Source organism: Triturus cristatus, chromosome 2_1 (genome assembly GCF_964204655.1).
Source record: "Triturus cristatus chromosome 2_1, aTriCri1.1, whole genome shotgun sequence".
NCBI classification, from domain to species: Eukaryota; Metazoa; Chordata; class Amphibia; order Caudata; family Salamandridae; genus Triturus; species Triturus cristatus.
This window is the reverse complement of record NC_140581.1, coordinates 782,540,808-782,566,187: the sequence shown is the minus strand read 5'-3', so window position 1 is coordinate 782,566,187 and position 25,380 is coordinate 782,540,808. Positions and strand designations below refer to the sequence as shown.

Genomic DNA, 25,380 nt, shown 5'->3' with positions numbered 1-25,380 from the left:
CATTAATGCATTTGGCTGGCACATGAAAGCCCTGGACTATGACCGAATGATTATTTCTGAACACAAAAGGTGGAATGATTGATGTCTTCACCCACTTGGAAAGATCAGCATAATACTTGCAATGCATGACTATCAATACCAAAGTGTTGAAGTTGGCATGAGTATCACAGCTGGTGCTGAAGTCCATCAGTTGTCTGCACAGCTTTCACTGGAAAAAGAGAGGGGGAACTTGCTGTGTGGTTTCATAGTTTACTGAGAGTGCACCTTTGCAGATGTAGTCCTAAGCTATATGGAGAGCCTATGGGGCACAAGGGTGGTTATGGATATGTACAGAAAGAGCTAAAAACATAAGGGGTGCTGTGGTGCTGATGTTCACATCACTGGTGAAACTGTGCAGGATGCTCTGTTAGTTCAATTTTCAAGACCTGTGAGGGACACTTAGCAGATGAGCAACTCTCCACAGGACTTTCAAAGCACTGTAGACTCAGCTCGATGAAGAGAATTAAAGATTTCAGTGTGAATATCAGTCACCTTTCGAGAAATGGGAATCCTATGCATTAACGGGTCATAAATAGTGCCTAAGAGGTTAGGTTCAGGAGAAATATTGTAAAAGAGTTGTGGCAAGTAGTTGATTCACAATGGGAGTGGGGGAGCTTTATTGGACAATGCACCATCTGTACCTGTCCTGCTCCACTTTGTGTCCCACCATGGGGAACAGTCACAGCTGGAGAAAAAAACCCAGACACCGGCCTCTCAGCCTGGGAACAGCGATGTTTCTGTTTACAATTCATGTTTTACTTACTCTTCAACTGCGTACGAATATTTTCTTTTTTCAGGATATTGTGTTTCTGTCGTTTTTTCATGCAGAATATTACTCATATATACTGCATACTATGAATAAAAGTCATCTTTACGTGCCTGTGGAAGGTCATGTTGTGGGTGTATGTTTTATTAAGTGCTACACTTCCGAGCTGTGGAAATCAGGCCTAAGTAAGTGAAAGTTTCTCACATTAGCCGTCAGTTGATGATAAAGGGGTTCAAAATACATGCTAAACCAATCCCTGGCCTTTCTGCAAAGCACGAAATGTAATGATCGGGTGTACCAATTGCGAATCTATGCCAAAGTGTGTAGGGAAGGAACACAGATATCGACATATTGACAAGGAGAAAGTTAAAGAAAATGATATATATATATACATACACACACACATATATCGAATCCTCCTTCCGAAGTACCAGCCGGTACTGCCAAAAGACACGGACACTCAAATGCTGGTTCAAATTTTACGTGCTCGGTTTATTATTTCATAGACAAAGTTTGGTTCAGACGCGTTTCGACCGACACAGCGGTCTTGATCACATGATTAGCATAAACTGAACGTGAATTTAAAAGGTGCCTACGCCCCCAGCTACGTGTAGACATAAACAAAATACTTTCTCTCGGCTGCATTTGTCAATTGTGTAAACACACAGGAATCAATTTAAACATATAAATGCAATGTTCATAAAAATATAATAGCTATTAAGGCATACATTTGCTTGTTAGCTAGATCCAGTCCAAATTGAACAATTCATTATTTTTTCTCAAACCCAGGTTGTCATCCGTATCGCGCTACACTCTGTCCTTAGCTGCGATCTGGGTAATTTGCCTGCACTACATTAAGTTACAACAATTGCCATGGGTAGAAGTTAATCATAAGAGAACTCACCTCACCCATTATGTGCAAATAACGCCTATCCTGTGCAAATATAGCAAAAATAAGTTATCTGTACAAATACAGACAAATGTGCAAACTTGCAAAAATATGTGCAAATCCAGCAAATTTGTTTACACACATATAAATATATCCCACACTGTGAGGACCTAATCAGTCCTTATAGCGTGGGTAAACCCTGAAAGAACCAGCCAAACACTGTCTTTGTGAGGACCGGTGTGTTAGGAGGACAAGTTCCGGTAGTGTGTTTAGGTTCTTTTCAGTGAGTGTATAAAAAAAAAGTTTAAATAGTAAATACACACTTCATTACGGTCAGTGGCCGATCCTCATACAAATAGGTATGTTGTCGATGTAAGTTTGTTTGTATGGGTGAAGTGAAGGAAATGGAGCAGGTACTTGAAGAAGAGTCACCACCCCGTCTATCTGACATACCCACCTTCTCCTCTTGGGTGACTTCAACCTCCCAGATGAAACAAGCTAATCATGTGCTAACAATTCTGCCCTGACTTACTGTATTAGCTGAGTACTAAATTTGAATTTCCTTTTGAATTTTCCTTGGGACATACTCGTATATTTTACAAAGCTAACTGAATAAGTTAATATGGAAAACTTGCCCTGCATTGAATGACTGATTCGCCCATTGTTGCATAATTGGAAAATTACTGTCTCTAAGATAGTAAAATACCAGCATATATGAGCGACATATGTCTTGGAGAAAATATGAGGGTTGCCATACTTTATGTGGCATGCAAAGCAACATTGTACAATATTTGGGTAACATATATTCTACAATTGCAATTGGTAGGATTATATTAATTATACAATCTTAGATGTTTAGGCTATAAAGGGTTGATCCGGTCAAAATACAAGTCCTTTTTTCATTTCCATGGTTGTAACCAAGATGATGTATGTCCTTTTTTCATTTCTATTGTGATTACTAAGATGACGTACGGTATGAAATTGAATTAAACCAATGTTGTGAGGGAAAAGCGCCCAACGGTGACCAAGGCAACATGTTCGCCGAAACGTGTTGGGTTGTTTGTTTATCCACTGACACAAATAAACGTTTGGATTATACCGGCAGCAAGCAAATTTGGAGTGCGCATGTTTTCTTTCTATCGCCAAGAAAGGAGGAACTCTGTGCATGGTTACGAATTCCATGTTCGCATGCGCACCGCTGAGGTTATTGTGAGGGGTTTCAATGTGGAACTGTGGTTTGGATATATATATATATAGATAACACTGGTAAGGCCACTGATCTTTCTTGTTATAAGTGGTGTCTCTAAAAGTGATGATTTTTGTTTTAGGGGGCAAACAAGAATCCACAGATATCACCGGTGGGGCCACCTCCAATTTGTGTATGTATATATATATATATTGCTGGCTTCGTCACAAACATTCACTTCTTCTCGGAAAGGACGAACGCGGACCCAAAGTTCCTGGTGCAATCGTGAGTTTATTTAAATGCCCTGCATCGCCGCCAAAATGCGTTTCAGCCCCACCCGGGCCTTGATCACATGTTATATATATATATATATATATATATATATATATATATATATCTATACATACACACACACCGCGAACAAGGCTTCAAAACCGAAATGCGTAGACGTTGCCTGCCTTTGCTTTGTGTTATTAAATATTTATTTTTCTCTATGGAGTGCTGTCTCCTGCATGAATCTGTTGGGAGCAGTTATATATATATATATATATTTATATACACGCACGCACAAATTGGAGGTGGCCCCATCGGTGTTACCTGTGGATTCTTGTGTGCTCTCTAAAACAACAAGCATTGGCATAGCCAATAGGTCTTGCCTTTGGGACCTTATAAGTGTTTAACCATGCAACAGTTAATGTTGTCGCATCAAGGATATTGTGCTGCATAACTAAACACTTATAAGGTTCCAAAAGTGAGACCTATTGGCTATGCCAATGCTTGTCTTAAGTATGAATTAAGTCTGACTGACCTTTAAGGTCCCCTTTTTACATGAGAAATATTGTGGGTAAAATAAAATGTGTTAATGCAAAGGAGATGATGACGTGTCTGCAAATAATCTCAGCCTCGAGCACAATGAGGTGCAATGTGTACTCCAGAAGGAGTCCTGTGGCTCCATATTCAATAGCATAAGTTCACCAAAAGCATAACAAAGCTGCATAGTTACTTCTTCTCCATTATTGTGCCTGCCTCGCTTCGAGTTCTTCCAAGCTGTTCCCTAAACTACCTACATGAAGTATCTTATTAATAAACTGTGCACATATTCTGGCCTCATTTCATCATTTCATAAACAGATACGTCTTCGAAGGAATTGAAGCCAGCCCTAAAAGTGACATCTGAGTGTCGCTGTTCAAATAACAAGCAGCTGGGACATGTATGACAGACAGACAGACTGCACTATGATGTCACACCTCCCTGTGAGAACAGCAGCCATTGGTATCAATAGAGCTGTGGTTAGAAGAGCCGCTCTGCCAATTTGGCATATGATTGGATGCAAGGAATCACCCTGGGACTCCCGGGGAGAAGAAATGCCTTTAAATAAAATGAATGAGGAGGCCGTCTTCGTATTGAAGGATGTTCTCAATTCCTAAAAGTGTTTTCCCTGAGCTAGAAAAGGTGATGACAATGAAGGGGACTTTTCAAGTGGCTCAGAATCACCTCAACCAAAAAACAAGCAGGAAGTGGGATAAGGGAGGGGGGTAGGGTACGTCGCGCGCACTAAGGCAGAGAGAGGCATGCAGGCTGGCAAATGGTGTGCACTTTCGCGGCCGCTTTGATGTTCTCAGTGGCCGCGCGGCTCACTGAGAACATCAAAGCGGCCGCGAAAGTGATCACGCAGGCTGACAAATGGTGTGCGCGCCTGGCGCACATGCACTGTAGCTGGAGGCCTGAAAAAAGCCACTAGTTAGCACTTCCAAAACCCGCTTACTAAAACTCTCGCCAGAGCAGCACTAAAGCGCTGGCTCAGGCGAGACCTAAAAATCATCACTTTTAGAGACACCAGTCGCAGGGGACAGACAGAGATGAAAGGTTAAACAGAACTGAGGGAACCAAGGCAGTCCATAGTATTAAAAGTGGCTGGAAAATAGAAGGTGCACATCAGAGGTTCCAGTCTACTTCCATCTTTTGGGACAATCTATACCCATTTACGCATGAAGGAGATAAATCTACCTAGTAAATAGCTCACTTGTCTTTTCTGGAGATATTTTGGACCTATATAGATCTGACTTGTCATTGTACCTGGAACTAAGACTTATCAATACTTTAAAAGTGGATTAACTCATTGCCCAGAGGGGTATTGTCTCACATCTCGGCCCGTTGCCTACGGTTTACTTATATTGTAATGCACACAGGACTATTTTACATCTCAATAGTAAACGGAATCATCACACATTAAATTATTCGTCTCATAGATGCACTCCTTTCAGAAAAAAAATCATTTTTGCTTTGTTTTTTACCACTAGAGCAGGATTTGTAATGTTTTAATCAACTCAAACTGTAAGTCAGTCTTATTGGCCAATGGTTGTTCCCTGTAAGGCATGTGCTACAGAGGAAGAATGATAACCATCATGCGCTATTAAAGAAGTCAGTATAGGGAATAAGCTGTGCAGTTCTGTTCTGTAATAGCTTTATCTGTTTCAAGATTGTCCCAGGTAAGTGGACATTCTGGGAATTACAATAGGAGCAGCACACGGATCAAAAGATGTAGGATTTGTGTAATATTTGATGACCCTGTTGGCTCTAGCATGACAACTCGGTGCCAGAAGTAACAGATTGACTCGTCCTGCTTAATACAGTTGTGTAAATGGTGCAACTTTAAGATCCATGCAATGCCCTAAACAAAGCATGCAACTACATCACAAAATGTCCCCTTTGCCTTTCTACTTGGCCCTGCGATTGCAGGTACAGTGCCTTCCACACAGAACAGCCTGGGCCAGCAGAGCCACTTAACACCTGCTGCCCTGAAGTCTGGTTTCCACGGCACAGGTCAAGCGAGCAGCCCTGCTCCCGTCCCCTGGGACTGCTCCCCCTTCCACTGCAGTGAGGAGCAAGGGTGGCTACATTAGGAGGAGGTTAAGTGGCCCGCCTCGGGGCGCACGGGGACAGTAGCTCAAGCTGGAGGCCTTCCTGGGAGCGGAGCCCGGTCTCGGGTTTTATAGCTCGCTCTTCTAAACACGGGGGTACAATGCTGGCAGCTTCACTTTCAGCCATTGTAAATACTAATTAAAGCGTCGCATTCTTCCCAGCCAGCATGGGTAGCCCGTGCCCCACCGTGTCACTGGGTTGCAGCAGACCTTGCCAATGTTTGGAATCTGACATCGTGGAAAAAAGCGGCGTTGAAAGCAGGCCCTGCAGGTACTGAACAATAACATCATCTGTGCGTTCTGTGCAGTGGGACTACTGACGGCAGATACAGTGCAACAAGGGCTTCTGCTGGGGGAGGAGCTCTCATGGAGCAGGGCAACCCTTTAAGCCACTGACGGCCTGCCTTTGGTTGTCTGTCCTCAAGCTTAAGACCAAGAAATTCCAGGCAATTCAAAGGTGCCCAGAGAATAAATAAGAAAAATTGAATTCCTCTGAAAGAATGGGTTATTAGATCCATGGCACTGTAGCTTCATAACGTGAAAATCATACAAAAAATCAATTTTGAGCTCTTGATCAAAGCTATAAACTGATGTGATCATCAAAGGTTTCATCTAGTTGAAATGGAAGCCACAATGCAAAACTGAGTTAGTAAAGGGTTGGATAACAGGCAGTGGCGTTTCTAGAAGCGAGTTTTAGGGGAGCACTCAATGGGCCACAGATAAAACCGTTGGGGCCACCTACAAACAGGTGCGGCCGGCACAGGTAAGAGTGGTGAGGCTGGGTGGTTAGGTAAAATTGAATTAAAAAAATTATAAATTACAAACCTTGCATTAGCCACATCTCTGAGTTAGCGACGCACTGAGCGCAAGGTAAGTGGTTTTATTATTATTTTTGTAATTAATTTTACCTATCCCGTCGTCTGTTGACTTACAACCCCCTCCACCCCACCGCTCTAACCAGTGCCGGCCGCACCTGCCTACAAGGGGCAATCATGAACATTGTGCGCACGTGTAATATGTATACATATGTATAAAGCAGTCTCTGAATGAAACATTACTAAGGTCTGTGAAAGGGGGAGTAGTCTTTAGAGTTCTTCAATCACTCCTGTTCTTTTTACACCATTCTCTTCTGCAGTAGCTCGGTTAGGCACTTATGCTCCTTCTCTCCTCATATATTTCAACGCTCAATCTGTATACCTCAAACCTCACCTCTTTCCTCGTTAGAACCTTCTTCATGCTCCCCAGCATTTACTTACTTACTTCCCCTTCACTTCAACATCCCCCATACACTGCACCTACTCATCTTTATGCACTGCATTTCTTTAACTTTCGACCTGTCAATATTTCACCATAACAGGCGTGTACCTACTTCACACATTAGCATAAAATCACAATTGTATTCGGCACACTTGACCTCCGCACTGTGCGCTCTGCAGCGAAGCCAAGGGTTGGAGGAGCAGATATTCCAAGCCCTTTTATGACCCACTGACAGGCACTAGGAGAAATGTACTCTGTGTTCAACCTAAACTCCACAGCTCTCAATCTTGCACCCCCACAACCTGAATTTACACAGCCTCACAGAGGCGATCTTTTCACACTAGCACTATGTGTGAGTAAATATGTTGCATGAAAAAAACTAGAGAAACACACAATCCTGGAAAAAGCAAATACTCTTAGGGAACTGTAAGTTGGAGCAACTTCGTTGTCATAGCTAATGAGGCACATGTGGACCCAGGACATTTGCAGATGGGACATTGGCCCCACCTGACCACTCTGCCTTCTTTCCCCCTAACCCATCCACCCCCAGGAAACCCACCACTGGCATCACTGTATAATAGGCTAGTAAATGGGATTCCTTTTTGAATAATGGAAAGGAATGGCCTATATTACTTCCCAGCCCAGCGATCTTCAGCATCTTATGACTAGAGGGGTACAAGCCAACAAATTAACATGGAGAGCTGAGCAATGGGTGGGCTTAGCACCAAGAGCCCAGCACGAGCCAAACTATGTATTTCTTTAATATCCTGAGTGTTTCACTTCAGCACATCAGATTATATCACTGCATTGAGAGGCATTGTTTAAAAATGAACTTAAAAACATTCATCCCTCATCCACAACACCCTGATGATAATGCTATTAATAAACGAACAAAATAAATCAATTGTCATGTGGCCTAGATTATTATAAACGGGGAAACATTACAGTATATTGAATGAAATGCTAGAGGCTTTTGTACAGTGCACACCCTGAGCACAAGTATTTGAAGGTACTCTCTATCATACGTGAGAAAAAAGAAAAATGAGGTAGAGTGAAATGAATTATTTGCCTAGGATCACACAGTTTGGTCAACTAGGAAACTGGGATTGAGACACGGTTTTCTGGATTTATATTGTGCAATTCAACTACCAGAAGGGTATCTCTATCTCTCACCTGTTGAACCTCAGCTGTTAACGTTTTGTCTTTAACGGTTGGTGCATCAGGTTAGCGCATGGTAGCAGGGTAGAAGCCACAAGAGCTCTGCTTGTTTTTGGCCGAGGGTCCAAGAGGGCCTTGAGCTGAATCAGAGTCAGACATCTGGCTCGAGACTTCAGTGGCTTACCCACCTCTACTCATGAGGTGATGTTAACGATAAAAAAGGAGATATAACAGCCATATTTTCAGATCGCAAGAATGTGTACCAGCGTTGATACCGCTCAAAGGAGTGGAAAGAAATAAGATTAATTTAATAAAATGGGGAAGGAGGGCCTGGGAGCTCGAAACTTAAACTCACATCAATGCAATTAGGAATTATCAATCCTGAAAATGAGTATAGGATGGAAGGTGGAACTGTAAGTGTCACTAAGCAAGATTATTGACAGGAGCAGCTGTTACAATTAGATGACCTTGACATGGAGGGAGAATGCATATAGTTACTGGGGAGAATAATAGGTACCTTAATGTCTACAGGGAGTAATGGAACTGACTTTAAACACCACAGCTGATGGCTAATCTGAATCACATGGTACTGATTGTATATTGTGCAGTAAAGTGGAATGTTATACGCTATTTATTACCATTGTTGAGTGTGTGCAGGGCACGAGTCACACAACGTGAATGAGAGTGAAAATAATTGTGACCCAATAACATGTTATTTAAAGTAACATATTAATAAACTTGCAGTCACAATTAATAAAGTGCAAAGGTCAAATCTGAGTTTATTACCACAGTAAGCCCTAACCTTTTAAACCTTTCAAGCCCCCCCTGAAACATTTTTTAAATGGTCATTTGTTGACAAGTACTGAATAGATTTACACCAAATCAAGGAAAGGCATTCTCTAGAGGAATGTTTTACTTCTGGATATATATTGTCACTGAAATAAACAAAGGTTAAAGGATCATTATATTTAGGCTCACCTTTCACGCGTACAAAACCATTGAAATTCAGCAGCTAACTATAACTTAAGCCCAGCAATGCACTGCCATATCACATCACTCAAGACATGGCCAGTGACTAACTATATATATATATATATATATATATATATACACATTTTCTCAACAATGGTAGCTCACTGCAAAACGCACTCGAGCCTTCACGGGGTTACCAGCCTTTATTTACAACCAGGTATGGACGTGTGATACCAGCAGGTGAGTTATGCAGCTTCCCCCAGTTCCGACGCGTTTCGAGTTTCCTCTTCTTCATGGGTTTTGGAGGAAGTATGTGCATGCTGCGGGCCAACCCCCTAATGTCAAAAGTCCCGCCCTCAATAAGGCTTGGCTGGGGCATGTGGGAGTTGAAGTGCCAAAATGTCCGCAGACTCTTACATATTCCCCGCACTTATTTCGGCCCCACAATTGGAACGAATACATCGTTCCAATTGTGGGGCCGACACGCAGGATTGAGGACGTGGTAGCAAGCGGGGGTCCACCCAGGACTTAAATCTGCAGAAATAAGTGCGGGGAATATGTAAGAGTGAGCTACCATTGTTGAGAAAATATATATATATATATATATATATATATATATATATATATATATATATATATATATATATATATATATATATATATATATATATATATATTCACTTAAAAAACCATAGGTTTCACACATGTTATAGTTAGCTGGACATTTCACTCGTGAAAAACCATTGAAATTCCCCCGTTATAGTTAGTGCAGGCAACTATAACTCACGCGACCGCAATCCTCTGCTGATGACGTCAGATATTACATCACTGATGACATATGTGTCTTTATGAAAAATAAATATTTGTAATATATGTATAGCTAAAGATTAATGGAAGAAGACATGGGTAAATAAGTGTCTAAATACAGTGATGTAATATCTGACGTCATCAGCAGAGGATTGCGGTCGCGTGAGTTATAGTTGCCTGCACTAACTATAACGGGGGAATTTCATTGGTTTTTTACGAGTGAAATGTCCAGCTAACTATAACATGTGTGAAACCTATGGTTTTTTAAGTGAATATATATACATGAGTAAAGCTCCATACGCCGCTTCATCTTCCAGCGTTGAACACCAATGGAGGACAGACCACAAATAAGTGCAATGTTTTTTATTATTGTTCCGCTCCCTTACACTCTCTCACTCGCCTGACACGTTTCGATCCTCTAGGGATCTTGATCATATATATTCTCCTCCTGTTAGTCTGCGTGAAGGCGGCATGCAGCCTGATCACCGGGGGTGCTCACAAAATGCCTGCGCCCGGGCGTGTGAACCTCATAACTCTTTCATTGTTGATAAAAAACGGAACAGCACTCCTTGTAGTCTTCAATCAAAGTTTATTCACACAGTGGAATTACACTGAAAGCATCAGACACGTTTCGTCCAGACTAGGTTAGGCGAAACATGTCTGACGCTTCCAGTGTAAATCCGCTGTGTGAATAAAGTTTGATTGAAGACTACGCGGAGTGCTGTTCAGTTTTTTAGCAATGACGGAAAAGTTGTGATATATTATTATATATATATTATTATATATATATATATATACATACATATATATGTATGTATGTATATATATATGTATAAGGCGAGGTCATGTGACCAAGGCTGCTTGTCAGCCGAAACGCGTCTTCTACCGTTGGTGTGAATAAACTTTACACTGTTTCCTGCAAGACCGGTGTGGCTCGTCTTCTTTCCCTATGGATGTGTGGAAAGAACTTCTGTGCAATGTATAAATATATATATATGTAGTAAGCTGTAGGGTTAGAAAAGCAAACAAGATGTGCAAATGTCACGTGTGATGTGTGGAGATTAGCTGTTGCAGCGTGCTAACGTGGCACCTGCTGTTGTCTTTGGTGGTGGTGTTAGACATTTACTATTTAAAGCAACCATGTTGTGGCTGGACTTGAGCATTATCATATTGTCATTAGTTTCAAAGTGCTTCTTTTTTTCCTTCTAATCCGCATTTGATTTCAACTTTTTTTGTAATGAAGGGTTATTTCTTCAAAAAATCTACGATCCCTCACAAAATATGCAAGTCCCATTTGTGCATTAGGTGGCTTGTGCAAGGCTCCATATTACATAAGTTTTGCAAATTGGTTACCTTGGGTGTTATTTAATAATGTATGAAAAGTTGGAGGCTACAAGTAGACTTGTCACAATAAATGAAATGATCAAACATGAAATTATAAATGGTCGAAAGAATTTCATGCATTCTTCCAAAACTATTTTAGGGCAAATTGCTTATACACGAAAATTAAAAACAGCAAATGCAATATCACTTACAGTGAGACATTGTATGTGTGTTGCATTGTAAAATATAAAAAACATAAGCTGACTCTCTTTGAGGTTCTTTGAGGGCTGTCAAAGTTTTAAAACGAAGACTAAACCCAAAAACGAAATACATTCCCCTATTAGTGTTATTGAAAAAAAAGTGTATATGTTTTATAGGAAATCTGACTTTCTAAAAGTGATTGTTTTATGTTTCACATGCCTCAGTAGAGTGTGAAAAAAGTGGTCCGCCACCATGGGAGATCCCGGTATATAGGTGTGGGCTACACCGGAGAGAGAACATTCGATGGCTGCTGGCATTGTTCTTTGTTAGGTATTTGGGCACCGGCAAAAGCCCATAATGGTAACTCGCACCTACAAGCTGCGCGGGCGGCAAGGTCATCTGATGGGGCTTAAGGAGCCCAAAGCATTCACCATTTAAGCTGGTTTAAGGGGGTTCAGGCCTTACTGATTCCTGCTGGTGGCCCTGAAGCCCACTGACATGCTAACTGCCCCCCACCCCCGGAACCCTGTGTTGCTATTTTAAGTGCCAACTCATCCATGGTGTAAAGGTACCGGATGAGGGGTTTTGGTCCACTTCAGTTTTTCTTGTATATTTTTCTTGATTTATACCCTTCACGTTCTTTATTGCTCTTTCAGGGTCATATGGTCATTGTATTTTGCGGAGGAAAGGAAGGGTAGTGGTACTTCAGCGTCAGACCAGTGGTGGGCACTACAGCAATTGTCCCTAGCCCTTCTAGGGTACTCTATAGTACTGCCCTGGGCATGTTAGGGAGTTGCTGCTTGCACCAGGGGACCAAGATAAGAACTGGTCGTCCAGGCCCATCTCCCAAAGTGCCCTAGGGCATCGCTCTTAAAGGTGGATCTGGCATGGTTGCTTAGGAGTAGGCCTGGGTTGGCCACTCAGTAAAGTGACAAAAAACTCTGCCATGCTCCATGCTCCATGGAGTTCCGCAAGTGGCGGAATGAGGTAAACCGCGCTGCTCGTGCTGATTTTTAGTTCCAGCCAATTGTCCAGCACTGTAAAATGCATGCGAAAGGCACCACGTGCAGCGCAAGAGGACGCAGCTTCTTTCTGTTGCTCAAGTAGATGTTTTACCCAAGCGGCAGCTTCCTCATCCGAGCGGCAGGTTTCTAAGCGACACACAGCGACCGCCCGTGTTAAGAAATCTCACTGGAAGTTGGTCTAGCGTTGGATTTTCCTTGCTCACACTAGTCTACTTAATGTTGGCGAACTGTGAGAGAGGAAAAAGTCTGCTCAGCTACACAGAGTTTTTCGTAACTTCATGCTCTACGCAGAGTGGGAAAAACTATTCAAATACCGCAAGCGGAGCGGAGTTTACCACCCAGGCCTATTTGCGGATTCAGCTTACATACAAGCCCAGACTCCCTTAGTATGGGGGAGAGGGTGAGTTCATCCTGTGAAAAGATACATCTAGGGATGCTGGGGTTCACCAGGTCAACCATGACGCCAAGGAGATCTTGGTTAGGAGATCCAATGTGTAGTTTACTGTCAAAAGGGAATATATCACAATGTTTTGGGCAAGTCATGTAAATATGATGTGTAATAAATGCGAACTGAAAATTGTTCATTCTCAAACATGACAGTCAGTCAGCATCAGGCTGTCCAAAATTTCTTTGAGGGCTATTTATTTAAAAGTGTTTAATTTATTATGAATGACAGCACCTTGGGCTCCTTCCCACTATCATCAATTCTAGGTGAGGTCCCTGTTCCCCATTTGCCAGACATATAGCATTAGCTGGGACGCTATATAAGTGAAATTACCCTTAACCTTCAACAGACTTTTAAATAGCAGTGAAACTTATGGATTGGGAAACTGGCATGTTGCAATGAGTATTGCAGAACATGCTAAGAGAATTATAGGGAAAAGTTGAAGTTACACAAAACAGCACCACACACATCACATAATAAGAAATTGAAAAAAATAAATTTGAACTTTCCTTAGCTATTTGAATATGGTAGCATTTCGTGATATATGTATCATGAATTGTTGCTCCCATACACAAGAAATTCGCTCTGCCAAAGCTAAATAGAAAACAAATGCTAACCATATAAATGCCACCGCTTACAAGTATTCCACAGATCAATCCAAACTAGTTCAATTGTAAAGGTATGTTGCATAAACAATGTCTTTAAATTTTCTATAATATGTAAATATGAGCTGTGCAGCATGGGCATGCCTCACAAGACCTCGTGACACGCTCCTCTCCATGAAACAGAGGCTGTCACCGAGAATGGTGGAGCCAAACCTTCCCACGTTATGAAGGTCAAATGGCAGCTGACATAAGGGAGGATGAGTTATTTTAATCTAGTAGACTAGTACTATTCCCATAATGCTGCTCTGGGCATGGGTAGTAGCATCCCAATTTATCAACAGGCCCCTTTTCCCATTCACAATCTGCATGAATGGATAAGTACAGTTTTGCATTGGTCCGGTAGACTCTGCCCTTGTATCACTGTTTAAATTGAGGCAGTGTTTGCCAGTGCTTGACACTGGCTCTTAATTCTCAACACTGGCATTTATGACAGATCACTACGTGGTGGCGCTTTTTGTCTATTATGGAGGTAAATCTATCAATAGAGTTTATTAATACAATACAAATTAATAATCCCAGCCGTCCAAGCCTCTCTTGTATCTTTAAGTGCCCTGGAGTAGTTTTGTCACATTTGTAGGCGTATGATGGTTAGTAGTTGTGTTGGTACTGGCACTGGAAGCGTTGGCAGGGGCAATGAGTGGTGCAAGCTGCATTGGCCTCCTGAGCACTGGCACTTACTTGTTCACAAATTAACCACTGGCTTGTGCCTTGCGCAGCCGCCTCCTTCCCACCTTTTTCGATATATATATCACAGGCACCAGTCAGCATAAGAAATGCACTCCCCAGCACTGGAAAGCAGGAGGCGAAACTCTGCCAGATGTGTGACGAGAAGCAAGAGGCCCTCAGGGAAGCATGTAATGGCGGCCTGAGGCCTGCGAGGAATGTAGTATTACAAAGGTCTTTAAGATGGCCGTGCATTACATATGCAGACACATGTGACATTACATTAATCTTGCACACACATTTTTCGGCACTCTAGTTCCATCACGCTGCAGCCGATTAGTCACACCCTTTAGCCCAGCACACGTCGGTTAATTGGTTGCAGTCAATATTTTACCCTTCCCGTTAAAGTGTACACTAACCCTGGGGCTGGAGAGTTTTTCTCCAAGCGACCTAAACAGGTCATGAAATCGGGCCCTGTGAATCACGCAGTAACGTAAAATGAAATTGCGTCACTGGCGCGGGGAGTGGAGTCCGTTAAGTTATTTTCTTTCAAATTAAACAGCACGACTCTTCCTTAAGCTATGAACAGAAACGGCCTCCCTTGAGGAGAGAGAGAATCTAAACGTTTCTGAAGCTGGTCACAGTGTCTCAGGTTCAGTTTGGCTTGAAAAGGCCCATTTGTGCTCCGCGAGTCGCAGGGCCCACTTTTCAAAGCACGACTTTTATGTAGGCTGGAGGGCCCATTCCCGGAAGAAGCCGAGAACATTCCACGCTTGATACCGCGTGCCCGGTTTACATCTTCAGCTCGGTGGAAGTCAATTATAACTCTCGGAGCAGTAAACGCGGTGTGGCTGCCTGCACACTGGCACCTTGTGATCTGCAGACTGCGCGTCCGCGTGCTGTGAATACGGCCATTGTGGCCGCCCCGCGCCTCCCGAAGAATGGGGCCATTGCAGACCACTTTGGGTTCGCCCCTTCTGGAGTGCCCGCCATCTAAACGGGTTCTCTGGGGTTTCACTGTGTAATGAGTTATGATGAGTCTGAAGCAGCGGCACTGCCCAAGAACCTAGCCCTTTCAACACACTTATCCACGTGCCCAAACCAACTGCTACAAATAATAACACCCCCGCCCCCCTCCTACTCACTGCATTCGTCAAGAAGAATCCTGACTGGGACTGCAAGGCTCGCCTCCAAAGCAGCTCCCGCCATCAACGATCAAAGCGAATGCTGCCACGCGGCCTCAGGGAACGCTGTGATGACGTCAACATGATTCATGTCAAGTATTTACAGACCGTAAACACCGGAACGCATCTCAGACGGACAAGCCTACACACCCAGACAGTAAAGAGCAGATAAAGCACACTTTTTTTTTTAATTAAAAGCTATGTCAAATGGAAACGTTAAAAAAATAAAGAATATTAAACTTGGGATGGGGAACTTCCATGACATGTCTCTGACTCTGCCAGAAATGAAGAGTTGAGGTCCTTATATAAAGTGTCAGTAGTAAAAGGGATGCATCTACTTCCTACATCTGCTACATCACTGCCCCATATGTCACTGCTCCACTACTGAACACCAGGCTTACGCGCCTCCATGGCACTCCACTGATCCTATGTCGCAGATATTGCCCCTGCACATCTCTCCTGCTCCTCTTCTACACACGGTTCCTCCTCTGTCCAACCACTGCCCCCATTCGCCCATCTCATTGCCATACAATGGCAAGTCGTGCACAGCCATAGTGGCATCTGCACCAAAATTGAGCAGATCATGGCTTTTCATTACAGCCGTAAATAGAAATATTGAGGCAGCAGTTAAACATGAAAAACCGTATGCTTCCTCAACTTCTGTAAGACTGGTGTCCCTGCCCGCCTGCACAGTTTTCTGTTAAAAGAGTCATAAACGTATATAAAGTATATAAAGAGGTTTGAACCACAGCGCTCAGACCAATCACGCCACTGCTGTCATGCTGTTGACAGCAACACTGTGATTGGCTAGGGGAGTCAGGAAGCCTGTGTGCTTCCTATTTCTGGAGTACGACCAAAGAGGACCGGCAAGTGATTTTTTTTTTCATCCCGCCCACCCATCCCCGTTAAGTAGTAGCCGCCACTGCAAACGTTTCTGCCATTTCTCCTCCTTAGTTGTACCCAGAAACTTCTAACAGTATTTGTGAAATGCATATTGTTGTGCGGTCTCATTGCTCTCACAAATGTGTGCAGGGCAGAACTGAAATCTCACAAACTCATTGATGTAATATAATGCTCAAATTCAGTCGTCACTCTGATAACCACGTTTTTTTAATGATGGCTTGCACTGCTTTATTCACCTTCTTAGTATCAAGAGAACGGCCTGTTCTGTTTCACCTTCTAAAATAAATCTCATAAACCTGGGTTTCACATTGTCACTGTTTTGCAGGCAGTGCTTTCTGAATAAACCTTTTGGCTCCTAATTCTTATACTCATGGGTTCGTTGTCGGTGTCTCATCAGTTCTTGCTTTGTTGCTGACAAGCAAGCATTTTGTTTATTTGAACAATTCAATAATACATGAAAAATGCAATAGAATCCTTAATTCATGAACATTTTCTCAAAAAAGATACTTTTTAACTGCCATAGAAAGCAGCATGGTATATGGTTTGGTAAAGACTTATTAGAAATATTTATATAAGTAGCCTTCCTTAGATCAATGCATGAATGTCGATTCACTAAAATGCCGGGGACAGTGAAAGTGACGTCATACACCCTTTTGACCTTAATGACATCATAGGAAGTGAGCGGTACAAAAGGGGGTGGTGATGGACGGAGCAGCAGAACCAATCAAACACTCACACCCAGTCAACAGATCTGGGTTTGATCCATCACCGTTCTTTAGCCCACTCTGCCACCCCAGTTCAGCCATGGCCATATGCAAATCAGTCTGACCCTGATCCTCATGGGAACAGTCCAGCCCGAACTGCCAAGCCATGCCTTCCCTGGACCGGAAACAAGCTTCCTAGGACCGGTTTCTGGCATTTCAGCCGTCTTCAGCCAGGCTTGCTTGAATCCAGTGGCAAAGTGAGCAAGGGACTCACGTCTGAGCATACCCTGCCAACTTATGGCGAACAAAGCGGTACAAAAGGGGGTGGTGATGGACGGAGCATCAGAACCAATCAAACACTCACACCCAGTCAACAGATCTGGGTTTGATCCATCACCGTTCTTTAGCCCTCTCTGCCACCCCAGTTCAGCCATGGCCATATGCAAATCAGTCTGACCCTGTGCCTCATGGGAACAGTCCAGCCCGAACTGCCAAGCCATGCCTTCCCTGGACCGGAAACAAGCTTCCTAGGAACAGTTTCTGGCATTTCAGCCGTCTTCAGCCAGGCTTGCTTGAATCCAGTGGCAAAGTGAGCAAGGGACTCACGTCTGAGCATACCCTGCCAACTTATGGCGAACAAAGCGGTACAAAAGGGGGTGGTGATGGACGGAGCATGAGAACCAATCAAACACTCACACCCAGTCAACAGATCTGGGTTTGATCCATCACCGTTCTTTAGCCCACTCTGCCACCCCAGTTCAGCCATGGCCATATGCAAATCAGTCTGACCCTGTGCCTCATGGGAACAGTCCAGCCCGAACTGCCAAGCGATGCCTTCCCTGGACCGGAAACAAGCTTCCTAGGATTGGATCCTGGCATTTCAGCCGTCTTCAGCCAGGCTTGCTTGAATCCAGTGGCAAAGTGAGCAAGGGACTCACGTCTGAGCATACCCTGCCAACTTAGAAGAAAGATTGAATCTAACAACGTGAGTCCAACCCACTTATAGTTTTGCTCATAGGTGAGGAGCCTAAATAATTAGCTTTATTAAGCTTAGCAGCATTGGCAATTTTTTGGTATATATATGTATGCTAATGTAAGCACTGCAATGTAAAGCTGTAAGTATGTGCAAGTATGTAATGACTGTAATTTAAAGGTATGTCTGAGGGCCTGCTGTCCATCACTGTGTATGTATTGTATAGCGTATTTATATAGCGCTTATATGCGAGTGTATTGTGTGCCATGTAAAGCAGATATATGTATTTGTGTTTAAGGGACTGTCATGTAATGTGTGCGTCTATATGCATGGGCTTTGTTGTGTGTGGGAGCGAGGAGGTGGCCATGCATAGGTGTCTTTGAGTGTGTGATGTGTATATACAGGGACTGACATTTTTTAGGTACTTGAGTAGAAACTTTCATGTATAGTGAGAGAGGGAAGTGACCTGTATGTGTTGTGTGTGGGAGCTAAAGCTAGGCAGAAAAGTGTCTGGCAACAGTGTATGTGGGCGAAAGAAAGCAAAATCCATGTATAGTGTGTGAGTGTGCATACATACCTGCTGGGGCTGCCATGCAAAAATGTGTGTGTAAGATGCAGTGTCTCATTCCTATGTACTAATGCTTCTATCATGAAATATGCCCTGTGCAATACCTGCAACTAGCGGAGGAGTTTTTGAGACATACACTCTCGGGGGCATGCAATCATGTGGCGTAAGCCGGAGCAACATGGCAGAGCAACAAACGAAAAAGGGAATCACAACAGGGACAAAAATACTGAGTAAGTAAACCAAAGCAACACAACCCGGGGCTGCATTTTATGTGATGTTGATATAAGGCAACACAGTTTGGCAACCCAAAAAATGCACCTTTGACTCTCTCCAATGCACTCCTCTGTCTCACCCTATACCTCTCTCTATATAGCCTCTACTCCCACTTTCTGACTCCTTCCAAACCTCATTCTACAACTATAACCTCCAAAATAAACCTTTCTAGACAATTCACCAATCTATCCCTCCTTGGCTAACCCAAAACCTCATTTTACTGTTATGATCTCCCAAGCAACCCTTTCTAAATTCTTAACTCATGTATGACATACCTTTTAGTACTATAGTTTCACTATTCTTTTTTTAGAGACTCTCCCCTTCTCCATCTCTCCTTTTACTCATCCCACACCTCAACTTACTACTATGATCTTGCAAATAACACTTTCTAGACTCTCCCCTTTTCTATCCCTCCATTATCTTATTCAATCCAACTAACAGACTCACATGTACGCGCTATATAAATACGCCATACATACATACATACATACATACATGTCCCCTGCTCAAATGAACAGATACTTCCCTATACTAACCCACCATTAATCCTTTTTGGGTTCTGTAGTAGCGTGCTACTCGCTGAAAAGCACTTTGATGCCACGTCAGTGGTAGAATGTGCTTTATAAATACAATTACAAGATTACCCAAAAGCAATGGCCTATAATTAATTGTCTTGCTGAGTAGAAATACCACATTTTAGGTACTTTACCTTTACTTTTAGGTCCGCCCCTTATGTCGCCTACATGTGAGCTTTGGCAAAGCAATCTGTATGCATTGCCTTGGCATGTGCCCCTTGGCAAAAATGTATATAGGTCAGCCTAAAGTACCCAGAGTATGTCTGCGTCCCTACTGCTGCATCTTTGAGAGCCAGACCAAACTGCCATGCAGCTATCTCATTACACCATGCCCATCAGCAGTGCCTAATTTGTAAAAAGGTAAGTCCCAGGGCCCTTGTCGGGAGGCCACTGCAGCTTGCACTACTATTTGGCCATGCCAGTGCTGCCAATGACAGTACCTGCACAACTTCAAACCATCACACTGCTACAAGTGTGACAATTCACGTTATTTGAGGCTCACAAAGCAATAAGAATTAAATGTCACTGGGCAGCTGTCATAAGTGCTGTTGTTGACAAATAACTGGTGGTGCTGAGCACCGTAAACCACTGGCTCAAATTAAGCACTGCCAATCAGATGTCACATACGCAATACCCAATTCTGTGTCCCTACATCCACTACCCTTTGCCTTGGAACTTTCACATCTATCACACTGTGTCAAGGATGAATGTGTCCATCTGTTACAAAACGGGTGCTCATGTAAAGCGCTCTGATACCTGATATCCTCGGGTCTAGTTTGCGCTATATAAAACTCAAAAAAAAAAAAAGATGTCTTAACTTCGACTGTAATGTAGCTCCCACGCCATCATATCCATCACAGCACAACCTTCAATCACACCACACAGTGCCCACCAGCCTTAACGTCCAAAACAGTGTGGGCTGCAGACCTTCACAGGCTAGACGTGATCAATTCAACACTACATGGAAGTAAAGTTGAGAATGACTGCATAATGACGTGTGCTTCATTATTAGCTATGACAATCCCAAAATGTTGAATTTATAGTTGTTTTTATTACATGCATTCTTTAACGTATCTTTCTGTACATTGATAACCGCTTAGTACTAAGTTACACTACCAATCCCTGAAAGCACCAACCCTGAATGCCCCTTCAAGCTACCCTTCCCTGAACCTTTAAAACCCTTACTATCCCTCAACCCTACTTTACCATGAATCCTAAAAAAAAAACTTTAATGCTACCCACCCCTGAACCCTAATAATGCTGCCTTACCTTGATCCCTAAAAGCCTAGAAGCACCCCTTAATGCTACTTGATCCCTAAAAACCCTTACTACCCTTTAACTTTACCCTTCAATGAGCCCTAAAAAAACCTAAAGGTGCCTTTAACTGAACCCTAAAAAACCCTACTACCCCTTAACATTATCCTTCAACAAACCTTAAAAACCCCTAACTACTCCTTAAAGCTACTAATCCCTGAACCCTACCAAACAACCTACTTAACCCCTTAATACTAACCTTCCCAAAATCCTAAAAACCTTCTACAAGTCCCCTTTTCCCACTTCACTGTAAATGCGCCTTTCTACTTTAGCAGAAGGGTGTCAATTGCCCCTGTTCCCCATGGCATTATAAGGCACGTTTTTCGATTTTGCTTTCTTTGCAGCCACAACTTTTTTTCATTCTATGTTTTCAGCAGACAATATTTTGATAAGATTTATTTTCAGTGCACTTTTTCCCCCACAATAGTTTTACTGCAAACCCCTTCACGTCTGCCACAATACAGCCTTCATATGCAGCACATTCCACTACAAGGCCATCATATTAACTGAACTGCGCCATGAGGCTTTCACAGTCTGCAGAAATTGATTCATTACAATATGAGTGCACGGCTGGCTACCTGGGTACCCGGTTGGGCACAACAGCCCCCTCTTTGTCATGCTGTCCAACTGGCAGAGAGAGCAGCCATTGGCAGTAGTGTCTGTTCCTGTCCCACCAGAGCTCAGACCCATGTTTCTTTTATGCATCAGGCCCAAAGCTTGCTGTCCTCTCTCGGTGACCTCAGACTGACCCACAGTTTGGAAAATCATTGCGCCATGCTGATGCCTGCAGCTACTTCTACCCCCTCCCTCAACCCCAGTTGGGAAAAAAAGGCACTCGAGGGTTGTGTGGTTACTACAACGTGTGAATCTGCTAATCTACAGACACCAGTTATTGTTGGGACTACCTCTCCCTGCCAGACTCACTCTCACAAGAGGCACGAAACTGACACTTGCGAGAGAGGCCACGAACTGAATGGGCACGTTTTTCATCAGACTGAAAAGGGGGTGCTATGCCCTGGTGGGCAGTGTGAGGAGGCTTGCACTGTCATGGAAGCCTTTTATTGTTCGACAACATTAATATTTTATGAACACCAAATCATCAAGCAAGTAACTGATGGAGGATATGCGGCCGACTGTTTAAACTGCAGAGTCCCCAAAGGGCCTATGACGTCAGGTGGGCCCTTCAGTCCTGGTTTTGTGACGCAACAGCTTAAAGGAGCGTAGCTTTTCCAAATGCGAGCCATCGTGCATTTTTTTTTAAAGCGGTTCTTTGCGGGTGCTTCTGGTAACGCGCCCAGTTGGCTGTTAAATTAGCAGAGCTCAATTTGAAGTGGTTTCCGCTGAATGCTTTGGAAGATCCTGGTGACATCATCACTGTATCTCTATGCAGAATCCCAGTGACCCTGTGTCATGCGTGACACCTTCAGCCATTCCTGGCATTAAGCCAAGAACGCAATGTGTTCTTCCCCGTGGAGTTGTTGAAACATTTCACTGCACCACCTGGAGTTACAATGCTCATTTTATAGATCTGTGTGTGCGCTTAGGGGTCTCAGAGGAGCCTTTCTCAAACATGAATGGAAAGAACGCTGAGATAAGCAGTGTAATAACAATGGGGCCCTTACATGCAAAAAGTTGCTAACATTTCTTTATTTAAAAAAATGTACACAGTTAAGAAACAAAATGTGGCCTTAGAAAAATAGATCAAGAAAAGGCGGGTATAGTGCTGCTTTAAGGCGGACGTGCCGGACACATTGTTCGAGTCGGTTCGTGCGCGCTCTCAGATTGCGCCCAGAGAGCTGCTCTGAGTGTACTCCCATCTGATCTTCATTAACCGTGGTAAACACCGTAGTGAGGTCAACCCTTCCCCCACCCACACAAAACAAGGCACCACAAGCTGCAGAGCCAGCAGCCTGACCCTCACCGTGGCATGTTTCAGGGAGAGACATAAAAGACGCCGGGAGAACCAGCACGGAGTGGCGTTGGGCCCCAAACCCGAAGAGCTCCTAGCTTTCCCGGACTATTTGACCCCCCTTGAAGGGGAACACATGGTAGAAAGAGGGGCCCGGGGCCCCGCAGAGCAGAACAACAGGAAGCACACAATCCAGGCATCTGTCACCTCCCGGGGAGAGGTAAATGGATTAGGCAAAGCCACAAAGGCACGGGACGTCCCCTCAAACGGGCCATTGATTAGCACGTCCACTCTAATCTGCAGCACCGTGGCCAGTCCCAAACATAGCGCAGGGGCGGCTGCATTTCAATGGCATTCCTGACAAACATTATCATTTTTAAAGCGCGCACTGGCAACAACTGCGCGGGGCAAAGTGAACAGCTGGAAAAGCGACAGATAGAGGCGAACTAAAACTGTGCCGTGCGCTTTTAGCCAACGCACTTAAAATGCATGACGGCAACTCTTCTGAAAATATGTCTATGAGATATATATATATCTCATCTGACTCTAAACAGATGGGGTGAAAAGAGGCATCGTTCCAAAAAGAGGACACTAGTACATTTTAGGCACCCTTGCTGTTGTTAAAAGTTCAGGAATTGGGAAATGTACAAACTCCGTGTCTCACAATGGGGGCTGAGATGAGAGTTGAGTGGATAGGCAGGCACAACTTATCACATACGCACCCTGACATAAAACTGCAAATCTGTCCCGTTATATGTAAGAACATGCTTTACCCCTGAACACAGTAACTATCTGCTGGTAAAAACAGCTTACTCACTAACACATTATTTGGGGTTAGGTTATAGCCCCCACCCCGCACATAACACAAAATCACGAGGAAGCCACTTCCTGCGCGGTGACCCCGGCCCCTCTCCCACCGCCCAGGGCAGAGGGTACTGGTATGCATCTCGGGACATCAAAGTTCCCGATAGCACCGGGCAGTGGCGCACTGGACGGAGCCCGGTGCGTAGAGGGGTCACCGGGGACTGGATGCAAGGCAGGACTTCTCGAAGGGGTGATCTGAGCAATCCAGCCCCTGACCCCGTGCCCCCTCCCTTAGTCTGGAATTCCAGACATCTGCGACGGGCAAGGGACTTTTCCGGTTGCTTTCTTCAGGAAATGAGGAGGGGGGTTTAATTGCATCCCAAAGTTTCTCTCCAGACTCATTCTCGGCGCGCGCGTCTCTTAATAAATGCCCAGCCACGTTTCCCTGGTCACAGAGGTACCTCCCAGCCTTCCCATGGAAGCGTGAAAGCAGAGCACGATGAAAGGCGAGGCTCCGGGGTCTTACCTGCAGCGTTGAGCCGGAGGAGCGAGGAGGTCAGCAGCAGTCCGATGAGGAGAGCCCCCAGGAGACCCCCTGGCTGCGCCCTGGTCCACAGCATCCTCGCGGCGCCTCCTGCTTCTTGGTCCCTCCCTGGTCCTGCAGTCTGTACCGGTCCGCCGCAATCAATTCAGCCCGTGCGGGGCTCCTGCCAGTTCTCACGCGCAGAGTCCCCCGCGCCGGCAGCCTCCAGCCCTCCAAACACTTTTCCTCCACAAAGGTCCTCTTTGCCAATACCGCGCTATGAGTGGCCGGTGGAGCGTGCTATTTGTACTATGCAGGCAGGAGTTGGTCCTTCACGGTCTTTGGATCTCACTCCCGGTAGCTGGTCCCTGATGGAAAAGTTTGTTGGCTCCACTGACTACGGGCTCAGCGCTGCCACCAGGTCCAGCCCAGGAGAGGCGCACCGCCGCCTCCCGAAGCCCAGCCCACAGCACGCGGTTGGCTGCTTTGCCAGAAGTGAAGGTTACACCTAGCAGAGGCTGAGCTGGGAAACCACTGCGGCCACTGCGCTGGAAAACACTTAGCCCCCTCAGATGGCCAATCCCAACCGAGGGCCCGAAACCACATCTGTCACCCCAACACCACAGAAATGTATGCATGTGATTTACAGCTCGGATTGTCTGCGCGACATTTGCACCCACTTGGCAGCAGGTGATTTTACGATGATCACATTTGCCTCACCTCCTTTAGATTATATATACATAAATATAATTTCTTTTTACAAAATAGGGGGATTTTTTTGTCAAACCTCCAACATAGATAAGTTTGTATTCCCAATATATAATGGGAAACGTCAACACTTTATCTTTAAAAAATGAATGTATCACTATTAAGCTTCTCACGTATATTGAGGAGCAAAGTTTCCAACCTTTTCTTTATCAAGAGGTACTTCCGATCAATGAAAATCAACCTCAGATGCTAAAAAAGATTACACAGGTGATACTCTTGTGACCTCTTTGGAAAATATTACATTAGTGGCAACACTATGCATGAGTGATTGCTCGTAGGTACTGGTCGAACAAAGATAAACTGTGCAGGTTCTGAACAGTACCCAACCAGACATGGTTACTAGCAGTAATTCCATAGCATTCGCTGGCACCAAGCAAAATGACATCAGCAATAGAACTCTCCAACTGAGCGTAAATCACATTCAACTATTAGCTTTAAATAGACTTTAGAATCCAATTCTGTTTTCTCCAAATATTAGTTTTCATTTTGTTAAAATGTACAAATTTAGGTATCAGATACATGGTTTCAGTTTTTGCTGAACATAATTAACTTCCTCTGAAAAAAG

General features: G+C 44.0%; 1 protein-coding gene across 1 annotated transcript in view; it reads right to left on the bottom strand.

Moving 5' to 3' along the window:
* ROR2 (ROR family WNT receptor 2) overlaps positions 1-24,445 on the bottom strand; it is a 243,850-nt gene extending 219,405 nt beyond the window's left edge. The window contains exon 1 of the mRNA XM_085632721.1: positions 24,051-24,445. Coding sequence (XP_085488847.1) covers positions 24,051-24,144 — 94 coding nt within the window. The 5' untranslated portion in view covers positions 24,145-24,445. The remainder of the gene's footprint in view (positions 1-24,050) is intronic.
* Positions 24,446-25,380: the final 935 nt, after the last annotated feature.